General features: G+C 44.5%; 1 protein-coding gene across 3 annotated transcripts in view; it reads right to left on the bottom strand.

Annotated features, from left to right (window-relative positions):
- PEX14 (peroxisomal biogenesis factor 14) overlaps nt 1-26,277 on the bottom strand; it is a 141,154-nt gene that overhangs the window by 68,534 nt on the left and 46,343 nt on the right. For 2 of the 3 annotated variants that reach the window (XM_036862124.1, XM_036862116.1), the window contains one exon: nt 21,256-21,340. In XM_036862124.1, coding sequence (XP_036718019.1) covers nt 21,256-21,340 — 85 coding nt within the window. Of the gene's footprint in view, nt 1-21,255; nt 21,341-21,859; nt 21,927-26,277 lie in introns of those variants that run through there. The other variant, XM_036862134.1, reaches the window with a different exon arrangement.

The raw sequence follows: 26,277 nt of genomic DNA, 5'->3' as shown, positions 1-26,277 counted from the left end.
CTTTTAAAAACAAAGACATTGGGGCTTCCCTGGTGGCGCAGTGGTTGAGAATCTGCCTTCTAATGCAGGGGACACGGGTTCGCGCCCTGGTCTGGGAAGATCCCACATGCCACGGAGCAACTAGGCCCGTGAGCCACAACTACTGAGCCTGCGCGTCTGGAGCCTGTGCTCCGCAACAAGAGAGGCCACAATGGTGAGAGGCCCGCGCACCGCGATGAAGAGTAGCCCCCGCTTGCCACAACTGCAGGAAGCCCTAGCACAGAAACGAAGACCCAACATAGCAATCAATCAATCAATAAATAAATCTTTAAAAAAAAAACAAAAAAACAAAGACATCAATAGCTTTCCTAAATATTAGCAAAGATCTGTTAGAAAATATAATGAAAGTCAAGGTCCCACAGCAACAATAATAAATAAAAAATACTTAGAATTAAAGGAAATGCGAACTTGTGGTTACCAGGGGGAAAAGGTGGGGGAGGGATAAATTGGGAGATTGGGATTGACATATACAGACTACTTTATGTGGAAGAGATAACTAATAAGAACCTAATGAAGAGCACAGAAAACTCTATCCAATACTCTGTAAGGCCCTATTTGGGAATAGAATCTAAAAAAGAGTGGATATATGTGTATGTAAAACTGACTCACTTTGCTGTACAGCAGAAACTAACACAACATTGTAAATCAACTATACGCCAATAAAAAAATTAAATTTAAAAAACTTTTTTAAATTTTAGGGACTTCCTTGGTGGCCCAGTCCATCATGCCGCAACTAAAGATCCTGCATGCTGCAACTAAAAAAAAAAAAAAAAAAGAAAGAGAAAAGATCCCACATGCCGCAACTAAGACCCAGCACAGCTGAATAAATAAATACATATTTTTAAAAATAAATATTTTAAAATAATTTTTAAATAAAAATATTTAAATATAAAAAAAATAAAGGAAATGCACAGCAACTATGCAAGAACTTTGTAAAATGTCACCAATGAAGAACAGGTTTTACTTTAAAGATACACCACATTCATGGAGGGAAAGACTAACGCACTGCAAAGATGGCAATTCTTTCCAAAGTCATTTCTATTTTGAATCATAATCAAAATTTCAAAAGGATTTTATTTTTAATTGGCCATGGGCAGGGGTAGGGTGGGATCAAGAAGGACAAGAGGAGACGTGATAAAGTGATTCTAAAAATGAGTTTTAAAGTATACAAGGGCCAGAAAAGCCAGGAATATTCTAAAAAAGAACAATGAAGAAAGAGTACAACTTATAGTAACAGATAAAATGTGTCACAAATCTCTAGTAATAAAGACACTGCAGCATTAGCAAAACAAACAAAAGTATATCAAAGAATGTCCTTGATCACACATCAGTATTTTTAAGAGTCTAGTACATGACAAGGGTGACAGGTGAAATGGGTAGGGGAAGACATAGATTGTTCAATGAATACTACAACAACCAGGTTGGTCCCGAGGAAAAAACTCTTATATTCCCTGTTGCTCTACTAACAACAAAACAAATTCCATAAAAGAAAACCAAAACGATAAAAGAAACAAACAGGCAAGTATCTCTAAGCTCTTGAGGTCGGGAAGTTTCACTGCTTAACTGAAAGATGAAATCCTGAAAGCCGGCCGGTGGGACACCATGGAGCTGGAACTCGCGCTCAGAGCACTGACCTTAGGTGCTGAGGCTGGAAGCTGCCGCAGCCTCTTTACGGGGCTGTTCAGCAAAGCACAGGAAAATGAAAACAAGCCCATTTTCTTTTCCAACTCAAAGGATTTTACCCTATAAAGGTAATCCCAAAAAGTAAGAAAATACCCATTTCTCAAGGATATTAGAGAAGAGTTGTTATAATGGTGAAAAGTGAAAATAACTCAGATGTCCATCACGGGGATGGGTTAAAATAAATTATGGTATATACTCTCCACAGAATACCTGGCAGTGATCAAAACTGATGATAGAGATCTATACTTATGGATATGAAGTTATGTCTAAGACACAGCAGCAAGTGGAAAAAACAAAAAGGATGGGAAGGCAAAACCCAGGGTGATTTCCTAAATGACTTAAGGTAGTTCCAACAGAAGCCAAAAGGTAGGGAGCTCTAAACCTCAACTTCCAGATTTGCGCCTTCCCTCTGGCCCAAGTCACAGTCTCTTCCAGGTGACTCAGTCTCTCAGTCTATAAAATGGGGATAAAAAACACCAGAACCACTATCATCCCCTCCACTGCCCCCAGGGCGCTCTGAGGATGAATCGGCTGGTATCTGTGAAGCATGCTGCTGTACTGAGCTATTACAGAAAATTTTCCATCAGGCTCATCAGCTCTTTAAGTTCTTAAGGAAAACTAAAGTTTTGATGAAATGCCCCAAAGACAAGCAAGCCTGGTAATAATGAACCAGGAGAAACACTGGCAACCTCCCCGACTCCCCCGGCCCCGACTCAGGCGCTGAGGCAGAGTCCGGGTTTCATCAGCACTCCCCCAGGATGAGGTTAATGCACACCACGCCTCTGGCCCTCCAAGGGGACGATGATCACACTGTAACCGGCATCCCCAGGGCTCCTTATTAGTATAATAGAAACCCTTCCTGCTGTCACAGGGACCACAGAGACTGGGAGCCTAAAAGGATCACATGTGTCTCAGCACTCCCCCACCCCCCAAGTCACCAAAGAGCACATCCCCTAATGAGGGGCGCAGGAACAGATGGGCAGGCTCCCCTCTGCCACGCGGCAGCCTATCCTGTGGAATTCTGACTGCAGCCGCCAAGCTCTGAGAATATCTAGAGAGAAATGCAGCAGCTTCCAGAGGGGCAGGGCATGAACAATGCCCCAAACACCAGCCAGGGGTACAGAAAGACAGAGGTTAAGCCACTAAAGCGGGCAGACAGGACACAGTGCCAATCTCTGTCATTCACATAAACCCCAACACTGCCTCACGGCACAAAAGGGACCCTGCCAACAGCAGTGAACACTGGCAGGGGACCCCTGTATGGAGAAGGTTGCCTGTAAGCCATCCCTTTTGCCCAGTGCTCTGCGAAATGTCCACCCTTCCCAAGTGCCAGCCCAACAAGCTGTAATGCTTTGTCCTGGAGAGTCTGTGCCGTGCATTCTCGAAAATTATTCCGCTTTCTTCCTTCCCCTAATTCCTGTGTCTCTCTTTCTCCGTCTGTCTCTCAAATCTATTCCTGTGAGTCCCAGAGGGCCAGAATGAAGCAAGTTCTACTGTTCTGATGCAATGCCCAGCCACAGGTGACGCCGGGCTCTTCTGAAAACCTAATGAACGGGCAACGGCAGCTTGTGTGCTTCTTGACAGCACACAGGTGCTGATAAATATCGACCTCCAGGGTATTCCCGGTAAACACAGCCCCAGCCCTGCACCCACACGAGCACAAGCGCACGCACACACTCATACACACACACGCACACGCACAGGCACACAGTCACACCTTCCCAGCTCTGCTCTCGCACCTCGAAAACAAATTATTTAACTATTCTCTTCCCTGAGGATTAGAGCTCTAATTTCAAACACACAGCTCCCTGGCTTGTCTCACACATACAGCATATTCTGATAGGTTAAATGCTGCCGTTTAATTACTGTAATGAGAGTTGCTTTTTTTGGGTTTCCTTAAAGATTGATTTTTCCCTGTCTTGTTTTACACTGAAAATCATTTTTAACACGTTTTTCTCTGTAATTTTCCCCATCCTTCTCCCCACTATGTACATAGGGAAGGAGGCAGGAGGAAGGCTCTTTAGGTCAATGTCTTGAAGACTCTACCAGAGGTGAATGGATAACAATACCAAAGGTCCAAACCATTCATTTAAAAATTTTTAAATTTAATATTTATTTACAGTTTTTAATTAAAAAAAAAAAAAGCAGAAGGAAGAGGCGAAAGCCACCAAAGCGAACTGCTATAGCGAGGGTCTCAGACAGAAATGGTCAATGAGAGACGAGGTAGGGCTGGTGTAAGTTGTTGGGGGAGGCGGTCAGTCCTGCAGGTGGTTTTAATGAGGAGGCGGGAGGGGTGAGACCCAGAGATGCCCAGCATGTGCTTTAAAGCAGCCCCAAATCAAGCAAGGAGGCTGTTTTCTGTGGAAAGGCTAGACAAATGAGCAAGGCGCCTACAGAGAAGAAATCTGCTTTCAGAGGTACTTAAAAGTATACAACCTATATGCTTTTCAAAACTGCAGATCACAATTCAGTGCCAACACAAGTAGACTTTGGCCCCAGGCATGGAACCGGATGGAGCTGCAAGGGCGTCTAAGGCCGCAGCCCTTGGGAAGGAAGACTTCTCCACCTACAGTGCCTGAGAGCCCTATCGGAGAGCTGGACCAGCGCCAGAGGAGGAGCCTGAAGAAGCAAAATGCTCTCCTCCATCCCTCTTACAGGTGACCTGGAAATTAGTATCATCTCCCAGGAAGTCGTTTCATGTACTAACCAGATCTTTTTCACCCTCACTACTGTTGGAGCTTCTCACCGCTGGGCTCTCTGCCTTAGCTCCACACCTTTTTACCCCTCTGACTCATCGATCTGTAAGAGTTAAGGTACCGAGAAGGCCACCTGCTACCAGAAAACCAAGGCGCCTGCAGGGTCAGGTCATTGTAACCACCATGTCATCCAGTGTGCGGGGAGCCCCTGGAGGCCACATCAGCAAAGCCACCTGTCACGAACGAAAAGATCAGAGGGAATACATACAAACATGAGAGAAATGGACGAACTCAGAGAAGAGCAAACAAGTAGGTGACGGGGGGAGAAGGGGCTTTCGGGAGGATGTTTTCAGGGGCAAGTGGGAGCAGCAGCCCACGACGACCACGGTCCAATTCAGTGGGACCCTCTTCTTGGCAGGAGAGGCAGGTTTCACCAGGAAGCAGTGACAGGCTTCTCACTGAGAAGCCACTTCCAGATAAAGTAACACTTGCTTCACAAATGCCATCTTCTCTTTCTCTAGAGAGCCTCAGATTTCAGTGAAACCACTGAACAATGTCTATGTGGAGAGAGTAAGCCTGCCAGTCACCCTGTGGAAGCAACTCTGAGAGCCAGGGCACCTACACTGCATAGCTTGACGATGACAGTGACACAGACTGACTGTGGTGCTCCGGCTGCAGGATCCCTGGCCACATCACAGGGGTCTACAGGACTTCCCTTCCAGGCCTCCTTCCCTCATGCCATCTGACTCTGGGTCCAGCACTCTTCCCAGGCCTTCACTCGCTCTCCTCCAGGCCAGCTCCCCAGGCCCAGATTCCTCCCTCTCCTTCACTCCTTGATTCCATTCAGCCACCAATTCCTGCAGATTCTACTTCCTCACTCTCCCTAATTCATCATCCTCTCCATCCCCACAACTGCCCTTCTCACCTGGATTCTTGCAGTGAACTCCTAACTGCCCACCCTACCCGAAGAGCAAGCTTCCTGAAACACAGATAGGATCCGTTACTACGCCACATAAAACTCTTCAATGGCTTCCCCACTGTCCACACAATAAAATCCAAACCCTTGCGTTAACACATGTAAGTTCTGACCCTTGCCTACCTCTCCAACTTACCAGCCTCCTTCCTGATTCTCCGGATCACTTCTTCCTTGGAGATTACGTTCCCATCCCACCCTGGCGTGGATTAAAGTCACCACCACTCCCCAAACCCTGAAGACTACTAACCCCCTGGGAGGACTCCTGTAAGGGTAACCTCCTCATTTTTTAACCCTTCCCTGCTAGTCCTCCTCACCCACCACGAAACTGATCACTCCCTCTTCTGGGCCTCTATACCAATACCTATTACAGCACCTGTAACATTTTATCACCCATCCTACACTTGTTTGCATACCATGGAATCTCACTAGACTTCTAATGTTAAACTTTATTTTTGTAATTTCAGTGTTAGCATAAATGTCGGGACATGAAGAAAACGTACATTTAATAAATGGTCAGTAAATGGATGGATGCATGATTTTTCCACTGTATCATATTGCCTCTGTATGCAAAATTGTCTGGGAACCAGCAATTTATACAAACACATGTATAGGTATGTAGATAATAGATATATGAAAAGGAGAGATAAACTCCAAAGCAAATGATTCTAAAAAGCAGATAAAAAACTCTGACGTTTCATTTTAAATGTGCATTACAACTTCCTGATTGTGCTTCTGTTAGACTAACATTAAAATTAGTTTGCCTCGTGATCCCACACTGGTTGGAGAGGGAGCAGAGCTACAGAGAATTAAAGGAAAACTGGTTTAAGATTAAACTTTTGCAATGAATATTCAGAAGTGAATAGCTGAGAACTAACTGTACCTGTATACTCTTGGTTCAGCATGAAATCCTTTTAAACAAATACCTACCATTCCCTCAAAACAAACAGTAATTATGGTAAGGCCTTGTGAGCATTCAGCATACACGATATACATTAACTGCCCTGGAACCACCTGGAAATAATCTCAAGGCCAAACCTGTGCCACTGGGGCAAGGCTTCCTAACGTGCCAGACTCCAGCGTTCTGTGCGCTGACATCCGAACTGAGCGAGGCGAGCGCTGCTCCGTGGAGGTCCGGCTCCTGCGAGTGGATCTTAAAGGTGAGGCTCGGCAGCTCAGGAGACAGTCGACTTAATCTGGTTAACATCGTAAAAAGGGACATTTCCACATGGACAGCAAGGACATGAATATCACGTGTGTATGGCAGAATTATAAACGCATTTTTGGCGAAATTCAATAAAGCTGATTCTACTGCATAAGGTCAGCAATTTACTATAAAAAATGATATGATTGCAATTTTTAATATAACCCATGTATTTGCTGCAAGATGCTCTAGAAGATTGTGTAATGTAACCACCATTCGACCTCTCCGCTGGTGCAGAGATAGCCCTATTTACCCTTTCCTGTCCTGATAAAAGGCCGGTGCAGAGATAGCCCTATTTACCCTTTCCTGTCCTGATAAAAGGCCCCGTACAGAACACCAGAGTGAACGGCATTCTCTAACAGAACCGTCCTCCGCAAGCGCGAGCCTTCCTCTTCTCAAACATCAGGATGGGCTCTCTGGGTTGTGCCCTCGTGGAAGGCAGCAAGAAGAAAACCTCCAGAACTAAATAAAACTAAAATTAAATTCACCTTCTATTCCTGATAATAGAAATGTATATGAAATGGCGTGGGCAAAATAATTTCATTTTTAATAATATGATTCTTCAGGGAGAGCACCCTGGTCCACGTGAGCAGACGGTGCATTGAAATTCAATGACTCGGTGATGACAGAGACCCGTTCCTCAAATCTGGTGGACTTCTGTAAATCTCCACGCTCACATGCACATTTTTTGAGGAAATAACTTGGTTACTGTGAAGATTAAATGAGCAAATGCATGTGAGAATGCTTTTAAATTATAAAGCAGAATACATACGCTGGTGCTTATTATACAGTCTGTATCTATCATCTCAGGCTTGCTTATAAATTAAAGTAACTGTATTACTAAGTAGTTCCTACTGTCTCATCACCAAGTTCTCTGAGGGCATGGACCACTTGTGTCCCAGTTGCACTTAGCATAGCGCTCAGCAGACAGTAGACTAGGAATGCATGGTGAATACAGCTGAACTTGGTAACTGAGGATATGAAAGATTCCAGATTGGGGGATATGAAACTCCAACAGAACCTTTTCTTTTCCAATGGCATCTCCAGATGGAAGCTGCTGAGAGGCCCCTCTTCTTTTCACTCACAACTACAGTCCCACCATGGGTTCCTGGATCAAGTCAACCTCCTTTCCTTCCTTGGCGTCTTTGAGCTGGCTGTCCCTCTGCTTTTGTTCTTCACATTCTAGTTTCAGCAACCCCCCCAAAGCAAGCCTTCCTCAGCCCTCCCAATATTCTCTGCCGTAGCACCTTGCTTACTTGTAACAATTTTGCACATTTCACATTTCTGGGGGCGTCTGTCTCCACCCCAGAACACTGCTTTTTTTACCATTATAGTTTCAGTCCCAGGACCAGCACAGTAAAAAATATGCACTCAATAAATACTTGGATGGATGAACGAATGAATGGTAAAACTCTTTCAAAATCAGGTATTAAGGGCTTCCAGAGAACAGTGCTATTTTCTGTTATTTCTATTTTAGTACTTAAGTCTCCTCTTTCCAGGACTGTGTAAAGGACAGCCTTCGGAAAAAAAATAAGTAAATACCAGAAATGAACTCAAAAGAGGTCATCATGAAACTCCGTATTTACTCTCTTCCAATTACATTCTGTACAAATTAGCTCCGTTTGTAAAAGTTAAACTGATTTTTTAAACTGCCTCTTCTTCAAACTCAACCTGTGTTCTTTCGGCCAAGACCCCAAATTTTGCAATCAGAATAATTTAATTGACAATTCTGTTTGTGACTCACAAAGCAGGAGAGGGTATGGCTTTGTTCTTCAGCTTCACAGGTTCACCACTGTCGGTGGCAAAATATTTTTCTTGTTGGTTAAGAGTACAGATCCAGCTTGAAGCCAAAAACAGAGTGCAAGAGAGTCCCATTCCTATGCACTGTAGGTTTCACTGAAAAGATGACATTTATGTGGTTGTGATATTTAATTTATCACCGGGGGTCATGATTTTTTTCCCCTGAAATGCCATGATAAGGTAAACTTCAACTTTATGAATGAAAGCCTTTGCAATCATTTAACAAACTGAAAATCTACACAAAATTTAAAGACCACCATACTGCTAAAGACAATCTACTCAACAATCTAATTACAGAAAGATTACTTTAAAGGGCTTTAAAACTAAAAAGAATAATTAACAGTAAGAGACTAGAGCATTCCCAAGTCTTCTGACTGATGAAAGGGGTGAGATCTGAGAAGATCAGCTCCTATCAGAATGTTTTAGAAACCAAACACAGGTCTGTTTAAAGTTGGAATGGAAAAATCAGTACAGTCATTCAGTTCTCAGCGCAATTTAAATATAATCTGGTGTGTGTGTGCATGTGTGTGTAAAAAGAGAGAGAAAGAGAGAGAGAACGAGAGCCCCATCGCTCTACTTACTGAAGACCTTTAGTGAGTTACCTCTACTTCAAAAATGGAAAGAACATAAAGCTGTTGACTGACCAACCCAGCAAGCCTACAATGAAAAGTACATCTGAAATAAAAGCACGCTAACTTATGCTCCACAAATCAGATACTCTAATACACACACACACACACACACACACATTTAAAATAAAAGCACGCTAATGCTAACTTATGCTCCACAAATCACATACTCTAATACACACACACACAGCAGCAGCAAATTTATTTTTATAAGGCATAGACTCAAAAATGTTAATATAACAATGGATTAGTGAATGAATACTATCCAAAGTTAATTAAAAATCTTTCTAATTATAGTCCAATCAACATAAAATATGTTTCAGTAGATGGCCTTAAGTTCTACCTTATGCCAAGTTTCAGAAGTCCCTCCCTACTTCCAACATTTTCCAGCAGCTCCAACAGACCCACGTCTCACGTAGTCCCTCTGGTGAAAATTCCCTTGCCTACCCTTAGCAGACAAATCTCATTAGAAGAACTCACATCCCCAAGTGAGGCCAGAAAGGAGGGATAAGTATTCTTAAAATCATCTCAGAAGGCCAGTGGTGATACAGAACACATCAATATTTATCTCTGGGACAAACTGGAGATACATCACTACTGCTTTTCTTAACAATTAAAGGCCCAGCTCTTCTCGAAAACAACAAAAACAGTTAACTAAAAAAGTATCCTTTCCTCCTACATATACACAGTTTGCTCTGTGTTGAATGAAATACTTAATATTTACACATAAACCACTGCCACCTGCTTCCAGACTGAAAACACGAACTCTCTTTTGGCTGACTCTTTCTGTTAGCATGGTGTGCAGCAAAATGAACGCTTCCCTCATTTTGTAGGCTGTTATCGAAACGCTTGGAAATAACAAGTTAAGCCTTCAGTGAGAAAGAGGCTTGTGATATGAATGTGCTGGCACCCTGTTTGGGGGCAATTAATGTTGCATCTGTGAATCTTTTTTCTCCTATGGGTTCCTCTGATCGCACTCAGCATCCCTCCCGCCTCTTTCTAGTGGGACTTCTGATACCAGAGGTTGGAACACTAACAGCAACACTTCCCAGACTCCTCGGCTACTAGAAGTCTGGCTGGGAGTTAGGTGCACTCACAGGTGATTCAGAAAGTGGAAATGAGGGCTTCCCTGGTGCACAGTGGTTGAGAATCTGCCTGCCAATGCAGGGACACGGGTTCGAGCCCTGGTCTGGGAAGATCCCACATGCCGCGGAGCAACTGGGCCCGTGAGCCACAACTACTGAGCCTGAGCGTCTGGAGCCTCTGCTCCGCAACAGAGAGGCCGCAATAGTGAGAGGCCCACGCACCGCGATGAAAGAGTTGGCCCCCACTCGCCGCAACTGGAGAAAGCCCTCACACAGAAACAAAGACCCAACACAGCCAAAATAAAAATAATAAATAAATAAATAAATAAAAAATTTTAAAAAAAAAAGAAAGGTGGAATTAGGCAGAAGACCTGTACCCACTGCATCTGAGGTTGCAAACACCAGGACATTGTCAAGCAAATACTGGAAACACCAAGGTTTCCTACTACAGTGTCCAATCTCTAGCCTCCAGCTTCGTTCATGAGGGTCAAGAGGCAACTCTGTCAGAGGTAGAAGCCAAGTTCATATTCCAAAGTCCTGTCGCTGTTTTTACGGATGTCAGGACACAATGACTGCAGTGGTGGCAGCAGTGACTTCCTGATCTCTGGAACACAGCAAAAAGGGTGTGCTCTTGAACTCAGAAGTTCCAGTGGTGGCCTCCTAATTCCCTACCTTCCTGGCTGAGCAGAGGGAGCAGCTTTCCCAGCAAGTTAGTCCTTCAGGGTTCTGCAGGTCATTCCTGGGGGCCTGGCCTTGTGTCCACTCCTCCGGCCCTTTCATAAGGGAGTAAATGCCTAACTTCTTACATTAAATTCCTCTCTGCTCAGAATTCCTAGAGGCTCCTGTTGCATGAATTTTTATGATACCAACAAGTTTACCTTTTTAACATAACATTACAGCAAAATGATTATGGCCTATTAAGAATATACCTTCTAAGAGGACATACACTGTTGATCACTGTCAATGGTAATTAAGCCCTTATTTTAGTGCCCGGCACTCTGCTAAGCACTTTTCACATTATTTTCATCTAATTCCCACAATAAACTTTTACAGTAAATACTATCATTAACCCCACTTTACAGATAAAGAAACCACAGCACAGTGAGGTTAAATATTTTACCCAGGGCCACACAGTGAGAAAGTGGTGCAGCTGGGATTTGAACCCAGGCAGTCTATGCCCTATTACATCCCAAGCTGAAGTATTTCAAACCTGACCTATTATTTAGTCACTCCAAAAGAATGCTTCCAAAGCCATGTGGTATTAATATTGAAAACAAATGACAAGTATAACACGTGCAGCTTCCTCTTCTCCAGGCTCAAAACGCTAGGTATACTCATCCACCACTGGTGAGACCGTAAGACGGAATAACCACTTTTGAAAACAGTTTGGAAGTTTCTTAAAGAGTTAAACATATAACTACCATATGATCCAGATAGTCTACCCCTCAGTACTGGCCCAAGAGAAAAGGAATTATATGTCCCTACAAAGATTTATACAGAAATGTTAATAGCAGGTTTAACTTTTGATAGCTAAAAACTGGAAACAACTCAAATGTCCATCAACAGGTGAATGGACAAATTGTAGAACACCCAAACAAGGGGATACTATTCAGCAAGAAAAAGGAACCACTAACACATGTAATAACATGGATGAATCTCAAAATAATCATGCTGAGTGAAAAAAAGCCAGACCAAAAAAGGGATACACACCACACAAGTCCATTTATATAAAATTCTAGAAAATGCCAAGCTAATCTACAGTGAAAGAAAGCAGATCAGTGTTTGCCTGGGAACCAGGGTTATTGGGGGGCAGGGGGAAGAAGAAAACAAAGGAGCATGAGGAAACATCTGGGGGGTGATGAGTATGTCCTTTTTTTTCACACCACGTGGCATGCAAGATCTTAAGTCGCTGACCAGGGATCGAACCCGCACCCCCTGCAGTGGAAGCGCGGAGTCTTAACCACTGGACCGCCTGGGAAGTCCCAGTGCATTCATTTTGATTACAGCAATGGTTTCACAGGTACATATACATAGGTCAAGTTGTTTTAATTGTACAAATCAAATATGTATAGTTTATTGTATGTCAGTTACACATCAATAAAGCCTCTTAACACAATATAACAACCCTGAGGGTCACCTTCAGTCCCATCTCCTTCACCTCAAACATCCCATCTACTACTGAGCGTGGCTTACTCCTTTTTTCTACCATGTCTGTGGTTCTGTCCTTACTATCCAGAAAGCAGATTGTATAGTTCAAAGAACTCTAGTCAGAAGACTTGGTCCTAGTTCTATTTCTGCCATTAATTTGCACTACTTAACCTTTCTGTGCCTCAGTTTCCTCATCTGTAAAATGGGAGATTTAAATCATGTATTCATTCATTCAACAAATATCTATTAACCTGCCTATAATCACGGAGATTACAGTGAAGAAGAAATTAATTAATATATGTGTTTTGTAAACCACGAAGTTCTCTACATAAATATGTTGTCATTTCTATTTCCATTTCTACTGCTACCCTCCACACCTAACAAAGGACTTCCTTGTAGCTGGTCTTATTATCGGCAGGACAATTCAGTTTAAATACAGAGCCCAGAGTAACGTCCTCAAATAGAGTTTCACAGAGTTTCAACCGGTTCAGAAAGTGTTCTCAACTGTTATTTATAATACTGAGTTCTAACACTGGCTCCTCGCTCACTGCCCATCTCACCAACCTCGGTTCTCTTCTTTTTCGAGGACCCCATGGGCCAACCCAGCTAACTGCACACATGTCTCTGCGTGAGCCTCCCGTCGCTAACGATGCCCTTCCCGCTCCTCTCTGACCATCTATACCCACTGCCTCCCTCAACGTCTAGGTCAAAACTGAGCTCTGCTGACCTAAGTAACTTTGAAAAAAGAGTGTTTTCGCTGGATTCAATAGGACTAAAGACAAAAGAACTGCATATAAACACTGTTTATATAAACACTAGAGTATTGGGCAAAGGCCTATGGGATAGCAATTCTGAAACCATTTTACAGGTATGTAGGATTGAACAAATAAACAAACTGTAGACTTAGGGAAAACTGACGTCCTTTTGAAACTTTCCCCAGTAAGTGTCTTCTAACTCTCGTCACCCAGTCACTAACCCCTCGTTCATGAGCCCCTGACCCAGGCTGCTGTGTCACTGCTGAGGACACCAGGAGGGTGAGACGTGGTCACCCGCCTTGAGGAGCTCACAGGCCTACCGACCTTTATACTCCATGGCTCCCTCATCAGATTTTGCTGACTTCTGAGGTACTGCTATGTCTCATGGACAGACATGGAGAGGGTTGATAAGCACTCAGCATCCATTCCCACCTCCCAAGGAGCTTCTCGTCTGTAAAACAAGTACCTCATTTTCCTTTCATGAAGGCCTAATGTAATAAAGAGTACTCTGCACACGCCAGGCACTGAATAAAGGCTGACCACCTAACCTATGGCCCAGGACCCACACACATCCAACTACGACAAAAGAAAACTAAGCCATACAGTGGACCCTTGAGCAACACGGGTTTGAACTGCGCAAGTCTACTTACGTGCGTATTTTTGTCAATACATACTAGAGTACTACACAACCTGAGGAGGGCTGAATCCACGGACGCTGAACCTGGATACAGAGGGCAGACTACAGGACTTGAGCTTCCATGGATTCTGGTATCCCTGGCAGGTCCTGGAACCAATCCCTGCTTGGATACTCAGGGATGACAGTCAGCCCTCCATACCCAGTTTCACATCCACAGATTCAACCAACCACGGATCAAAAGTATTCGAGAAAAAAATTCCAGAAAGTTCCAAAAAACAAAACTTGAATTTGCCGAGCACAGGCAACTACATCATTTACATTGTATTGGGTATTATAAGTAAAATTAGAGATGATTTAAAGTATATGGGAGGGGCTTCCCTGGTGGCGCAGTGGTTGAGAGTCTGCCTGCCAATGCAGAGGACACGGGTTCGAGCCCTGGTCTGGGAAGATCCCACATGCCGCGGAGCGACTGGGCCCGTGAGCCACAACTACTGAGCCTGCGCGTCTGGAGCCTGTGCTCCGCAGCCAGAGAGGCTGCGACAGTGAGAGGCCCGCGCACCGCGATGAAGAGTGGCCCCTACTTGCCGCAACCAGAGAAAGCCCTCGCACAGAAACGAAGACCCAACACAGCCATAAATAAATAAATAAATAAATAAATAAATAAATAAAAATAAAGTATATGGGAGGATGTGTGTAGGGTATATGCAAATACTATGTCATTTTATATGAGAGACGTGAGTATCCTTGGATTTTGATATCCCTGGAGGTCCTGGAACCAATCCCCCATGGATACTGATGAACTGTACTTCATTTGAAAACAGGTACTAACTTTCAAGTTTCTGAAGCTTTCCATTTCTTTGAATGTTTATTTTGAATCAAAAATTAAATTTATGAGCCCATATCCCTTCAAAAAATGGGATTAAAAAGGATTCTTCCAGAAAGAAGCATTTTCATGTAACCAGTGACCAGAATGTCCCCTCAGAATCCAAATCTGTGCTAAGTGTTAATAATAATTTGTTACACTGTTTTTTTTTCTCTTATTAATTTCTGTCTACCTATAGTCATGTTTATATTAGAAAACAGTTTTATTTTCTTGGGGGGGGGACATGATCTCCTGAAATTTTAAGAAAACGTATATGCAAGAATATTCACTGAGGCATTGTTTGAAACAACAAAAGTCAGGAATCAACCTGAATGTCCACTAACTTGGGACTGACTCAAACATTAATTATGATACAGGAATACAATGGAATACTACACAGCCACTGATAAGAATGAAGCAAATCTGTATGTATTAATGTGGAATGAGTGCCAAGATACAATGGCAAGCATAAGCTAAAGTGTGAAATATGCTACCACTGTATTTGAAAGGTGTTTATGTTAATAAATATTAACGTGCTTTTATATGGATAGATCTTTGGAATGATACACAAAAACTGTTCATAGCAGCAGCCTCTGAGACAGAGGATGGTGGGGGAGACAGGAGGGAGAGATGACAGGAAGACTTCTTCTTCACTGTTTGAATTTTTGAAACCATGTACATATCTTACTTTTTCAAAAAAAAAAAAAAAACCTTTAAAAATGATACTACTGTACATGACGGTGTCGCTTTGCTTTTCTTTGTAATATTGTTCCAGGCACAAAAGTTAAGCAAGGAAGAGTCATCCTTCATTTTCAGAGAAAATCTCAAAACAACTCAGTAAATCTAAAAGAGCTGGTTTCCAGGGGCTTCCCTGGTGGCGCAGTGGTTGAGAGTCTGCCTGCCAATGCAGGGAACACGGGTTCGAGCCCTGGTCTGGGAAGATCCCACATGCCGCGGAGCAACTGGACCCGTGAGCCACGGCTACTGAGCCTGCGCGTTTGGAGCCTGTGCTCCGCAATAGGAGAGGCCGCGACAGTGAAAGGCCCGCGCACCGCGATGAGGAGTGGCCCCCTCTTGCCGCAACTAGAGAAAGCCCTCGCGTGAAACGAAGACCCAACACAGCCAAAAATAAATACATTAAAAAAAATAAAAATAAAAAAATAAAAGAGCTGGTTCCCCCTCCAATCTCCTCAGTGCCACTGTCCCCTCATCGCAGGGTGAAGTGTAGAAACCCACTTGACTCAGCCGTCTGGCAGGAGGCAAGTGCTACCAGCTCCCCCTCTGAATGGGGAAGCCACGATGTTCAGCTAGTCTGGCTGCTCTAGCTCTCATCCTGGATGCTGAGAAAAATCTGTGGAGTTCAGACAAGTTTGGATAACAAGGGGAGCAGGAAAATTGATGGGGGGAACACCAGTCAGTGTGATGAATAGGCTGGTCCAGAACAGCAGGTGACGGATATGCAGATGCAAGACTGGCAGGGAAGGAAGACTTCCGTTCACAACAGATGGATGGAGATGCTCAATCATCCTCGGGAACGCGTGCGGCTGCCACACACAGCCCTGTCTGCGCCGGCTCCGGCAGCCCTCCCTCGCCTGCAGGGCACGCCCCCCCCCCCCCCGCCAGAGACCCTCTGCACTGGACCCACGTCAGGGCAGGGCAGGGCCGGGCCGGGCCGGGGGAGTGCGAGCGGGCAACGTTTGAGGAAGATGCCACTTGACGACGGCAGGCTGAACTCGCGGGGACCAACTGCTAGTGGACTTCTTCCCCCGGCTTCCAAAAACACCTGCTTTGTCTCTCTCGGTGGCTCTCACTCCTGAGTAAGGCTTGTATGGCCTGAGGGGCTGCCCAGGACGTAGGAATTCCAGTGTTAAAACCAGAACAGTCCTGGGTAAACCAGAACCGATGGTCATCCTACTTACAGGCCACAGTCCTTCCCTTTTTCTCTCCCTCTTCATCATCAGTGAGAGAGAACCTAGATCGACCCAAGCTCCTAACTGAGCAGAAACCCCGCGTGGAGGGTCCCAGTTCCCTCCAGTCACCCAAAACTAGCAGAGAGCTAAGACACAGTAAGAAAACTCATCCAACCCTGTTCTCTTCTCAGAACGGGAACGTCTCTTTAAAATGTCCATGATACACAAGGCTCAATTACTCCCGCAAATACAGGAGTGAATCCACATCTTGATGCCACGAATCCACATCTCTTTAACAAAGAATCAGAAGGGCCCCACAGCCCCTCACAGAGCCGACACTGTTCTTTCCAGCTCAGCCGCAGGAGTTTCCGAGGAGGAGGAAACGGCCCGATCAAGCATGGGGTGGTGGCTGGCAAGCTCTTCGTCCCCCTTCCCCACCCCCTCCCCGCTATCCGCTGGACCCAAGCTCTAGAAAAAACAGCGTTATAAAAATACTCTGGCTTTACTAAGACACATTAAAGAATTAATTATAAAGCAAAGCTGAAGGAGAAAATTAATTTTAGAAACACACGAGGTTACAATTTTTTTTCCTGGAGATGGGGGAGGAAACACAGTTATTTTCGTTTTCATCCTGGGGGCACAAGCTGGGAGCTGTCCAGTCGATAACCTGGCCATCAGAACAAGGTTTGTAATTAAAAGGTCAGTGACCTGGAAAGCCAAGGCCCCACTCCCAGAGCTACTCAGTAATGATGGAGCTATTAAATTAAGACTGTTATGAAATCAATGCTAAAAAAGCTTTCATGGTAACGAGATTCCATTCAAGGACATGCAAACTACCTCATGAAATGGACGTAAATGATAAAAAAGAAAAGTAATAAAAGAGAGTTAAATTGAAATCTGTGTAAGAATTCACTCCCCCTTAAAATACTCCAGTGACAGAAGCCCTTCACCTCTACCCCACTACCAAGGTGAAGACCATCAGGTTTCTTCCTCAAGCTCATTTCCAGCAAGGAGGCAGTTTTGCTACCAGGGTTCCGCTTCCAGGAACAGAAGAAAGATAAGATCTTGTTTCACCTTTTAGAATAAGAAAGCATGGTGGTGTGTTTTATTTGTTTTGTTTTCCTTCACCCTCCCTCCACCCCGGACTACTTACTAGATGAGGGAGAATACAGCCCTTTACTTATACATTGAGAAGGACACAATAAGCCACAGGGTGAGCCAGCACCACCCAGGCCCTACCATGCAGAATTACACAAAAAAGCAGATGATGCTCAGCTTTTTTCTAGAATCCTGTTTGGCAACAGATGTACTACAGGGGGCTAAGAGACGACTCTGTCTTCTCCCCACCTCATCTACCTCTTAACCCGACACGAACAGGCATCGTTTCTACCCACCTTATACCCAGCCTGCCAAACGTGTCTGCAAAGCAGACTGCCTCCTGCATTTTGTGGTCGGACAGGGTGTCAAGTCAACATAAGCCTACTGACAACAATGTCTAAGCCTCTAGCTTTCAGGACTGACCCTACTGCTGTTTTTAAGTTACTCCAACCTCCTGGATCGCAGCCTGCTTAAAGCCCCAGATGTGATCCCTGCCTGGCAAGAACTGCTTCTATATATAGACCAGTTCTATGAGGGCTTACACCCCACACACAGGCCAATTATCTTCATGTGTGGTTGACTCTGCAGTTGATGTCATCTGCAGAATCAAGCGGCTGGAAGGAAAACAAAAACACTTATTCTGATACTCTGAAGGTGAACAGCTGCTTTGCTCTTGCATCCAAAAAATTCCCGATAAAAGAAAGAAATGTTGTAAATTACACAAACTGGCAGTAGAAGCTTCAAAGAAAATGATAAATGATTCTAATAACGTCATGTTTCTCATTAATGACTCCATGTTCAGACTTTAAAGCATCCAAAAGAGATCTCGAAGAAACAAAAACAAAAAAACACGAACACAAAAGACCCTTGCAAACCAATGCTCTTCCACCCCTATCCCATCCACTGCCCCCGGCCTCCCCAGCCCCAAACTCAGAGGGCTCACATTTAACCTGTCAGTAACAGAGGGGACGAGGCCCCTGCTCGGGGCTGCAGCTTCACAATAAAACAAACTCAGCTGATGCGCCTAAAGTAACCCTCATTTTCCACTGAACTGACATGCACTACAGGGGCCTCAATTTCTATATTAAATATTAAATAATATTAAAAGAAAAACAAAATTGGATTTGCCTTTTCAGGAAAGAGATGTTTATTAAAAAAAAAAAAAAGAAAGAAAGAAAGTCGAGATTATAATTCAAGACAGTGCTCCAATGCAATTCCCCGAAGTGACATTTGCTAGGAAAAGCCGAGACTACAGTAGCTGTGAGCTCGCCCGAAGGCAGCGCTCCAACCCACCACTGCAACGGGTCCTGTGGGGAGACAGGACCGGAGGATGCCAGGACCTTGGTCCCTCCCCTCAAGACACACTCCGTACCCCCAAAGACCAGTGAGCCAACTCCCTTTCCTTCCCAACTGCTGTCAGGGACAGGGCAGAGGCGCTCCTTCACAACAGCCCCTCCTCCCTCAACCCATCAGCGATGGTGCCAAGCTCCGGGATCGTGTATGCCTGACCCCAGGAACTGCCGGAAATGTGGAAAGTGAAGTTTAAATCCACAGAGGGCTCTTCTTCCCCAGATGCTGATCAAACCTTGGAATTCTCTGCCCAGGAAAGGTCCTGCTAGAACTTACCCTATTGGGTTGCAACTTGGAAGCAGATGATTACTGACTGAAGCAGCGTTTTAGAGGATAATGGAGATGGGTGATTAAGTCCAGTGACTCCAGGTTTGAGTGTGGGGTAAACTCTCTTTAGAAGAAGAAAGGTAGGATGTCTCTCCAGTTTCCTGCTGCCTAAAATTCTAAAAACTCTAGACCACATTAAGGGTCGGGAAGGAATTCTGCCCGCTCTGTACCAACAGATACCCATCTCCTTCAGGTCTTCGCTCCCATGTCACCCTCCCCGAGGGACACCTCCTAATCACCCCACTGAGAAGTGCAACCCATTCCCACACAGCACTGGCTGCGTCTGCCTTCCCCTGGTAGAACTGAAGCTCTGAGAGGGCAGGGATCTTGTCTGTTCTGTTCTCTGTGCAGCGTAAACACTCTTAGTTGAATTAATTAATTGATTGCTGTTTTTTTGTTTTTTTTTTTAAGGAGCAACAAATAATAACTGTACAGAACAGTTTCTACAGTAATTATTAGCCAACTAAGTCAAAAGAAGTATTATTTGGCCCAGAGTTTCTCTCTCTTTCTTTTTTTCTCTCCCTCTCCCAGTCAGGGATTTACTAAAATTAAACAGATTAGATGGAGCTCCTGATACTCAAACTGCTCAGCAAAGCCTGCAGTGGGGAAGTGCCGAGCAAACACCAGAGACATTTGTCTCTAAATTGCTCTAAATACCTTCTGCAAATGAAATTCTAACCCAGCTGCGTTTGAGAGAAAATGAGGAATAACTGGTCATTGTCAGTGGAAGAGAAGATCAGGCAGTTATAATATTGCACAATATACTGGGGCGAAGGATCTCTCGGCAACCATAGATTTTGTCTCAGGTTACCCCGGGTAATCAGCACAGCTTTTAGGCTCAGCTTTCCCCAGCTTCAATGCTTTGATGAGAGAGCTGAAATCCCTAAGCTTTTATGATTAATTACTCCCCACAGGTACACATATTTCAAGGAAAAACTCTTTTACGGCATGATGGCTGCAGAGTGGAGGGGGCCGGCCAACGCACTCCAAATTTTAATAATCTCCTACTGATGGGGGCAAGCAACACGCCGCCACGAAGGGCCCAGCGCCCCTCATCATCAGCTCAGTCACAGGGACCGGCCTTGAGGCTGCCTCTAAACAGCTGCCTGTGAATGAAATGCTTGGGCTGATTCTGCCCAAACCCTGCCAGCGCAGCCCTGGGACCGGGTTCTGCGGCATCACTTCAGTGGGATACCATGGAGCAGACCTAAGAAATACCACCAAACCACACTGTCTTCTATTCCAGCCACTAATGACTTAAAGCTCAAAACCCAGAATTTGGAGGCCGACATTCCAGTTCCTTAAGGAAAAAGAGTTTTGTTCAGTGGGGGTGGAGAAAACTCACTTCCCTCCCTCATGGTGTTTAAGGGTCTTTAAACAACTTCCTAGCTTTCCAGAAAATTAAACGTTCAAAGAATGAAAAGTCAGATTTCTTTTTTTGTTTGATTTGGGGTTTTTTTTATATTTCGCAAAAAAAGAAACATGTCCTAAATTTCAATAAAACCAAAATAGATTCTGTCTGCTTCGGACAATATTGAATTTGTCAAGATCCATTTAATCCCTGCTTACAGAAATACCATAAAACCAGTAATTTACCACTTCAATCCGTACATCAGACTGACCCCAAGCTTGACCTTAACCTGACCTTGTGTAGTCATCTCATCTCCCTCGTCCTTCATTTCTTTCTTCCTCATTCTTTACTGAAGCAGCTGACCTCCTAACCTAAAGCCAGTCATTCACTATCAGAAGAACAGACCAGAAAGGAGGAGTCCTCCCCAGGCTTATCCATGGGCCTCTTCTGCTGCTGAACGCTGCCTGTGCCTGGCTGTCCTGGGCTAAGTTGTTGGCCTACGTCTGGTGCTCACAATTATTTGAATCCTATCACCTCTGCTCTACTGTAAGGAAAGAAGCTGCATCCCCACCGGGGGGCTCCCCTCACCCCCACCCGTACAACAGTGGGACAGCTATAGGAGATCATTCATCAATACTGTGGCTTCCATCCGCCCTGCCCCCAGCCCCTCTGTGCAGGCCACTGTGCAAGGCCACGGGGAACCTGTACCTTTCTTCTTAAGGAATGCTCTCCTGGTTGCAAGTGGGCTATGGCGGACCCGAGAATTCTGTAGAAACTTCACTGCCGTGGCAATCTGGTAGGGGAGATAAAACAGAGAAGAAAAGTAAACGTCAGTAGTCTGCATTTCAAGATTAAAAATCCTACAAGTTTATCCCAGGTCCATAGAAATAAGCACAATACTGCGGTCAAATTAACCACTTATTTCTCACATTTAAAATCTGCTTAAATAAAAGACTATGTTGGTTCCCTACCTTCATCGGCTTCCTGTAACTGGTTCTATCAAATCTAGTCCCCTCGGCCTAGCTGTTAAGAGCCGCAGTAATCTTTTCCCGTTCTCCCTGTTCGAGCTGACTCTTCACACTCCTCCGCAGGCAGCCCTCCCCTGACCATGCTTACGCACGTCACTACACCTGTGCCCACACCGTGCCCTTTTTCTCGAAGGCCTCCCTTTCCTGCCTCTACCTGTGTAAACATCACACACACGGCAGCAGCAGCACAGCCCCTCCACAGGCTGTGGTCACTCCTCGAAGCCTTCCCTAAATAAGCAAGCCATCTCTGGTCTCCCCACTCTCTTAAATTCTTCAGTGCTTACAGTATGCACCATGTAACTGAAGACACAGTTGCGTTGTCTTCTTATGTCCAGGCTGCTTCCCCAGCTACGGTGCTAGCGTCTGAAAGGAAGAGACCATGCTGTAGAGACAGAGACTGGCAAAGCGCTGAGCGTACCCTGGCTGGGAAGGCTTCTGTAAGACACAACACACAGAGCCACTCACACTGGTCCCTCTTGTGCAATGGAGCTGAATTCTGAAGAGCCCTCAAAGGACAAAGTTTGGGGTTTCATGGCTACAAGCTGGCAGACCCACAGATTATCTGCCTACCTCTGGTAATGCTATTATTTAATGAAATCTTCCTACCTACGAATGAGCCACGTAGGGGATGGAAGGAAAACTGTTGATGGTATTAACCTTCACACCACTCAGCACACACGAAGCGTGTGCTTGCACGCCGCCTGTCTGCTCTCCACCCTGGACACTAAGTCCAACGGGTGGGAAATGCCAACCTGCCCCCAATAGGAAAGGGGTCATTGTAAATGACTGGCATTATTTATCTCATCAAAACCAAAAGAATGATGTAGTCTCAAGGTACAGGTAAAGTCAACAGGCCCTGCAGCTCACTCATAAGTTGTTGAAAGAAAAAATTTCTCAGGGGCCAAATATAAGGAAATTTCCTAAGATCCTTCAAACTAAGGGCAGCAGTTGAACAGAGATTCAAACAGAAAGTACCGTGACTATAAACGGAACACAAGTCATAAATCTCCTCTTCATATTTTATATGAATTTCATCTTGAGACCAGACAGACCTCTGTGGTAACAAAAGACAGGATAAAGCAGAAAGAAAAAAAAACTTCGGGGCAATTCCCTTATATACTTTCCCTGGGATCCCTCCATGGGAGGCTTGCCTCAGACCCTCTCCCTCAAGGACGGACTCAGGTACCCAGACTGGCAGATTTGGGCCTGTCAGTGATAAGACACACGAGTGCTCCTTGAGACTGGTTAGAATCTGTCCAACACTGTGAGTGTATTACCCACCATCATGAACTGCAGTGACAACCAACCAGTTCTGGACTAGAGAAAAATCGATGTTCAAGATTTTAGAACCCCAAAACTATATACGCACCCCCGAGCCCCTCGACCAGATCTCCTCAGGTTGCACCGAAATCAAGAAAAATCTGACAAACATCAACAAAACAGATGTGTTCTAACGAAGAGATGGGAACGGGGAAAGAAAGAAGAGAGAAAAAGGAAAGGGAGTGGGGCGAAGGAGGGAACGGGAGAGGAGGAGGAGAAGAAGAAGGCAGATGGATGCGCAGAGGAGATGGAACAGAAAGGAAGGCAAAAGAAAACGGAAAAGGGATAAGAGCGAAGGGGAAGTGGCGAAGGAGAAAAACAAGAGGAGGAGAGGCCTAGCCACAGTTACACCACCCAGGCCCCACGGGGTCAAGGCCAATCTGCACAGCTCAGATGCCTCGGGGTTAATCGTTCTTCACCTGGAGAAAAAATACACCTTCGATGCACAAGACAATGACGGCATTTGCATCGTGCGGCCGGCTCCACACGCCCTGGTACGTGTCCCAGGTGTCAGAGGAACTGTGGACAAGCAGGTCTTAAGCCAGAGATGCTGACAGCACAGCTCCTGACATTCACCGGTAGAAGCGTAAACCTTTCCTTCCTCCTTCCAAAATTTTCCATGACAGAGAAAGATAACAGAATCCCGCCACTAAAATGCACAGGTTTCACCTTGCTTTTTTAATACAGTCCTTGGTATATGCATTTCTGGTCAGAGAGCAAAGTTCTGATGGGTTTAATGGTGCACTCAATGCAGTGCTTGGCGCATTCCATCAATTTTTTTTAAAAAATTGCATCTCTTATTTCTTTAAATACATTAATCAGCCTAGTGTAGGCAAAACGGATCCATCGGACAATGCAATAAACATGAATTATCATCTATCCAACACGCATAATGGCTTAAAAATACATAATAGCAGGTGTAGTTTAAATGATTAGTTATTACACCTGTGGTGGGTCTGATTCAATTGGGAAAAATCATCTTTAATAGGTTAAAAGGTTTAGATCACCATGCTTTCCTTAAAGTGGCTGTAGAGAGGGAATGATGGAGTGCTCTGTCATTAGTAATTCATTTAAGAAAAACGTGGGGGATAGAGCAAAGAACAGCATAAACGAGTGAATCCAATTTAAACATCAGGTAAAGTAGAAAACACCTTTTAAAAAAGCAAGATAAATGAATTTGGAAGGGAGGTGAAATTGACGTATTTATTTTAACGGGAATTTGACAAAGTCCCGGCACACTTCAAACTTGCAAAAATATGAACAATTTCTTTTAAAGTTTCCATTCACTAATTTCAAGCCATATAAAATAATACTGCCGAACACCTACATAAAGTATATTTGGGGCTTGTTTACGTTCCTCTTGATCTTCGTCTGAAAAAGCAGGCGACAGGCAAATCACATATTTAACAGCACCGATATCACTATGCCAGATGCAAAAATATGAAGCATCCAGACTAACAGCCTCAACATAATGTGCTTTATAAGAAAGATACCCAGGTATGAAAACCCCTCTCCTTCCGCTGATTATTTCTTCAGCTACTCTTTACTCTTCTCCTCTCTCCTTGTAAGACCTGGCACTTCAATAGGGCGGAAAAGGGCCCGTCCAGCATAGAATTTTACAAGCCCTATGATTCGCACATAGACGGTAGAAGATTTCCCAAAACCTTTCCCCATACTGCAACGATCTGAACACTCCAGATAACTGACAGTGCCCTCCGTTTGCATCTTTCACTCGACTATTGTTGGACACTTTTCATTAACTTCATGAAGCGATTCAACTGACTCTTCCCTCTGCAGAGGTCCAATACACACAACACGCTTTTGTTGGGTGAAATGATGGGGTGCCTGCTGCCTGTCCTGTATTATCGTTCGATTTTCTAATTAGGAGATGAATGTGACTATTCATGGGTTATATTTGTGCCCAACTAAATTACACAAATTCAGGCCAAATCTTCCGCCTCAATGTCGAAGATGTAAAACGGAGGCGGGAACTTTATTGCACACATTGTGGGAGTGCAGCAAGCCAGGGAAAATTCTGGTGCAAAGCACCTGATGCCGTTGTTGAAGCCACTTGCTGTTGAGTCCGTGATAAATATGGAATTGGCCTTCCTTTCCCCTTCTCTTGCACTAAGGGAGTTCTTAATGAGTGCACGGTGAATTACCAGTAGCTGGTTTCATAAAAATAAAGATGACGAACTCAGAAGAAAACAGAAGCAAAGTTTCTCATCACCCCTATTCCTGTGACCCTCTGTTCCGCCTCCCTCCCTCAAAAAGCAAAATAAAACAACCCTGTCACCATCAACTCCACAATTTTAGGGAAATTTTTTAATTTTCACTGTTCATCACTTAAAGCTAGAGATAAAATCAAGGTGCAAAGAGGAGTAAATCCTTGCCTTTGCAGTGGTTACACTGGAGTGACTGCCAGTAACCCAAGAAAAAAGGAGGGGACTTCAGGTTGAAAAACACCTTTGGATCCAAGATGACTGGCCAATTGAGAGAGATCTGTGTTTTGAGAGACCAGGATTTGTAACTGTATAAATCAATGGAATACAGGATACTCAGGGGCTATCTACGATGAACTATGTGCTGTTAAATGCGTTGTGTAGGGTAAGTAATCCCTGGTGAGGAGAAGCGAGGTTCCTGACAGTCCTCGCTGAAGAGATGCTTCCTAGGTGTTTTCCACTCTCCTACAAAAGACCTGCACACTGTAATCTCCAGAATGCACACTGTATTTTCTGCACAAGGGGGACGGGAGAACAGAGCTTGCCTAATAACGAACCTGAGGTTGGAGGGAGCCTTGGCACTTTGCACCTGACACGTAAGCCTGATGCACCGTCTCCAGTGACACATATTTGGAATGTCACCAGTTCCGGCGCTCCTGTGTGCTACGTACACATCTATCTCCTAAAAATGTGAGCATTCGTTAGCCATTTTAAAATATTAAAAATATTCAAAAATTAATGACACTAACAACCAAAGCCAAGTCCTTTTTAACCCAGACAGATCACAACTAGAGGGCAAAAGAAAATGACCAACATGCGGGCCCAAAACCCCATTCCAACACTGCAGCGCCACACGTGCGCGTCTGAGAAGATTAAATTGCCCGTGAAAGGTTCCTACGCTCGTACTCTGAAGTAGATAGATACCCAGAATCCTGTTAACAAGCGTTAGACCAAAGCCAACTTGAGGTTTAACAAGGACTGACTATAAAAGCCGGGCAGTGCCTAGAACGAGAGAACCCTCTTCAAACAGAAATGCTGCGTTTTAGCAAGAAATCAGTACTCTGTCAGGAGTTCCCTGACAAATATGGTCATCGGTGGCACAAGGAAATAGTTGCAAAGCAGCTGTTAATCAGAGAAACACATCGTAGAACGCTGATGCT

This window comes from Balaenoptera musculus, chromosome 1, assembly GCF_009873245.2.
Source record: "Balaenoptera musculus isolate JJ_BM4_2016_0621 chromosome 1, mBalMus1.pri.v3, whole genome shotgun sequence".
Classification (NCBI taxonomy): domain Eukaryota; kingdom Metazoa; phylum Chordata; class Mammalia; order Artiodactyla; family Balaenopteridae; genus Balaenoptera; species Balaenoptera musculus.
The sequence above is the reverse complement of the archived record's forward strand: the minus strand, read 5'-3'. Positions and strand labels throughout refer to the sequence as shown.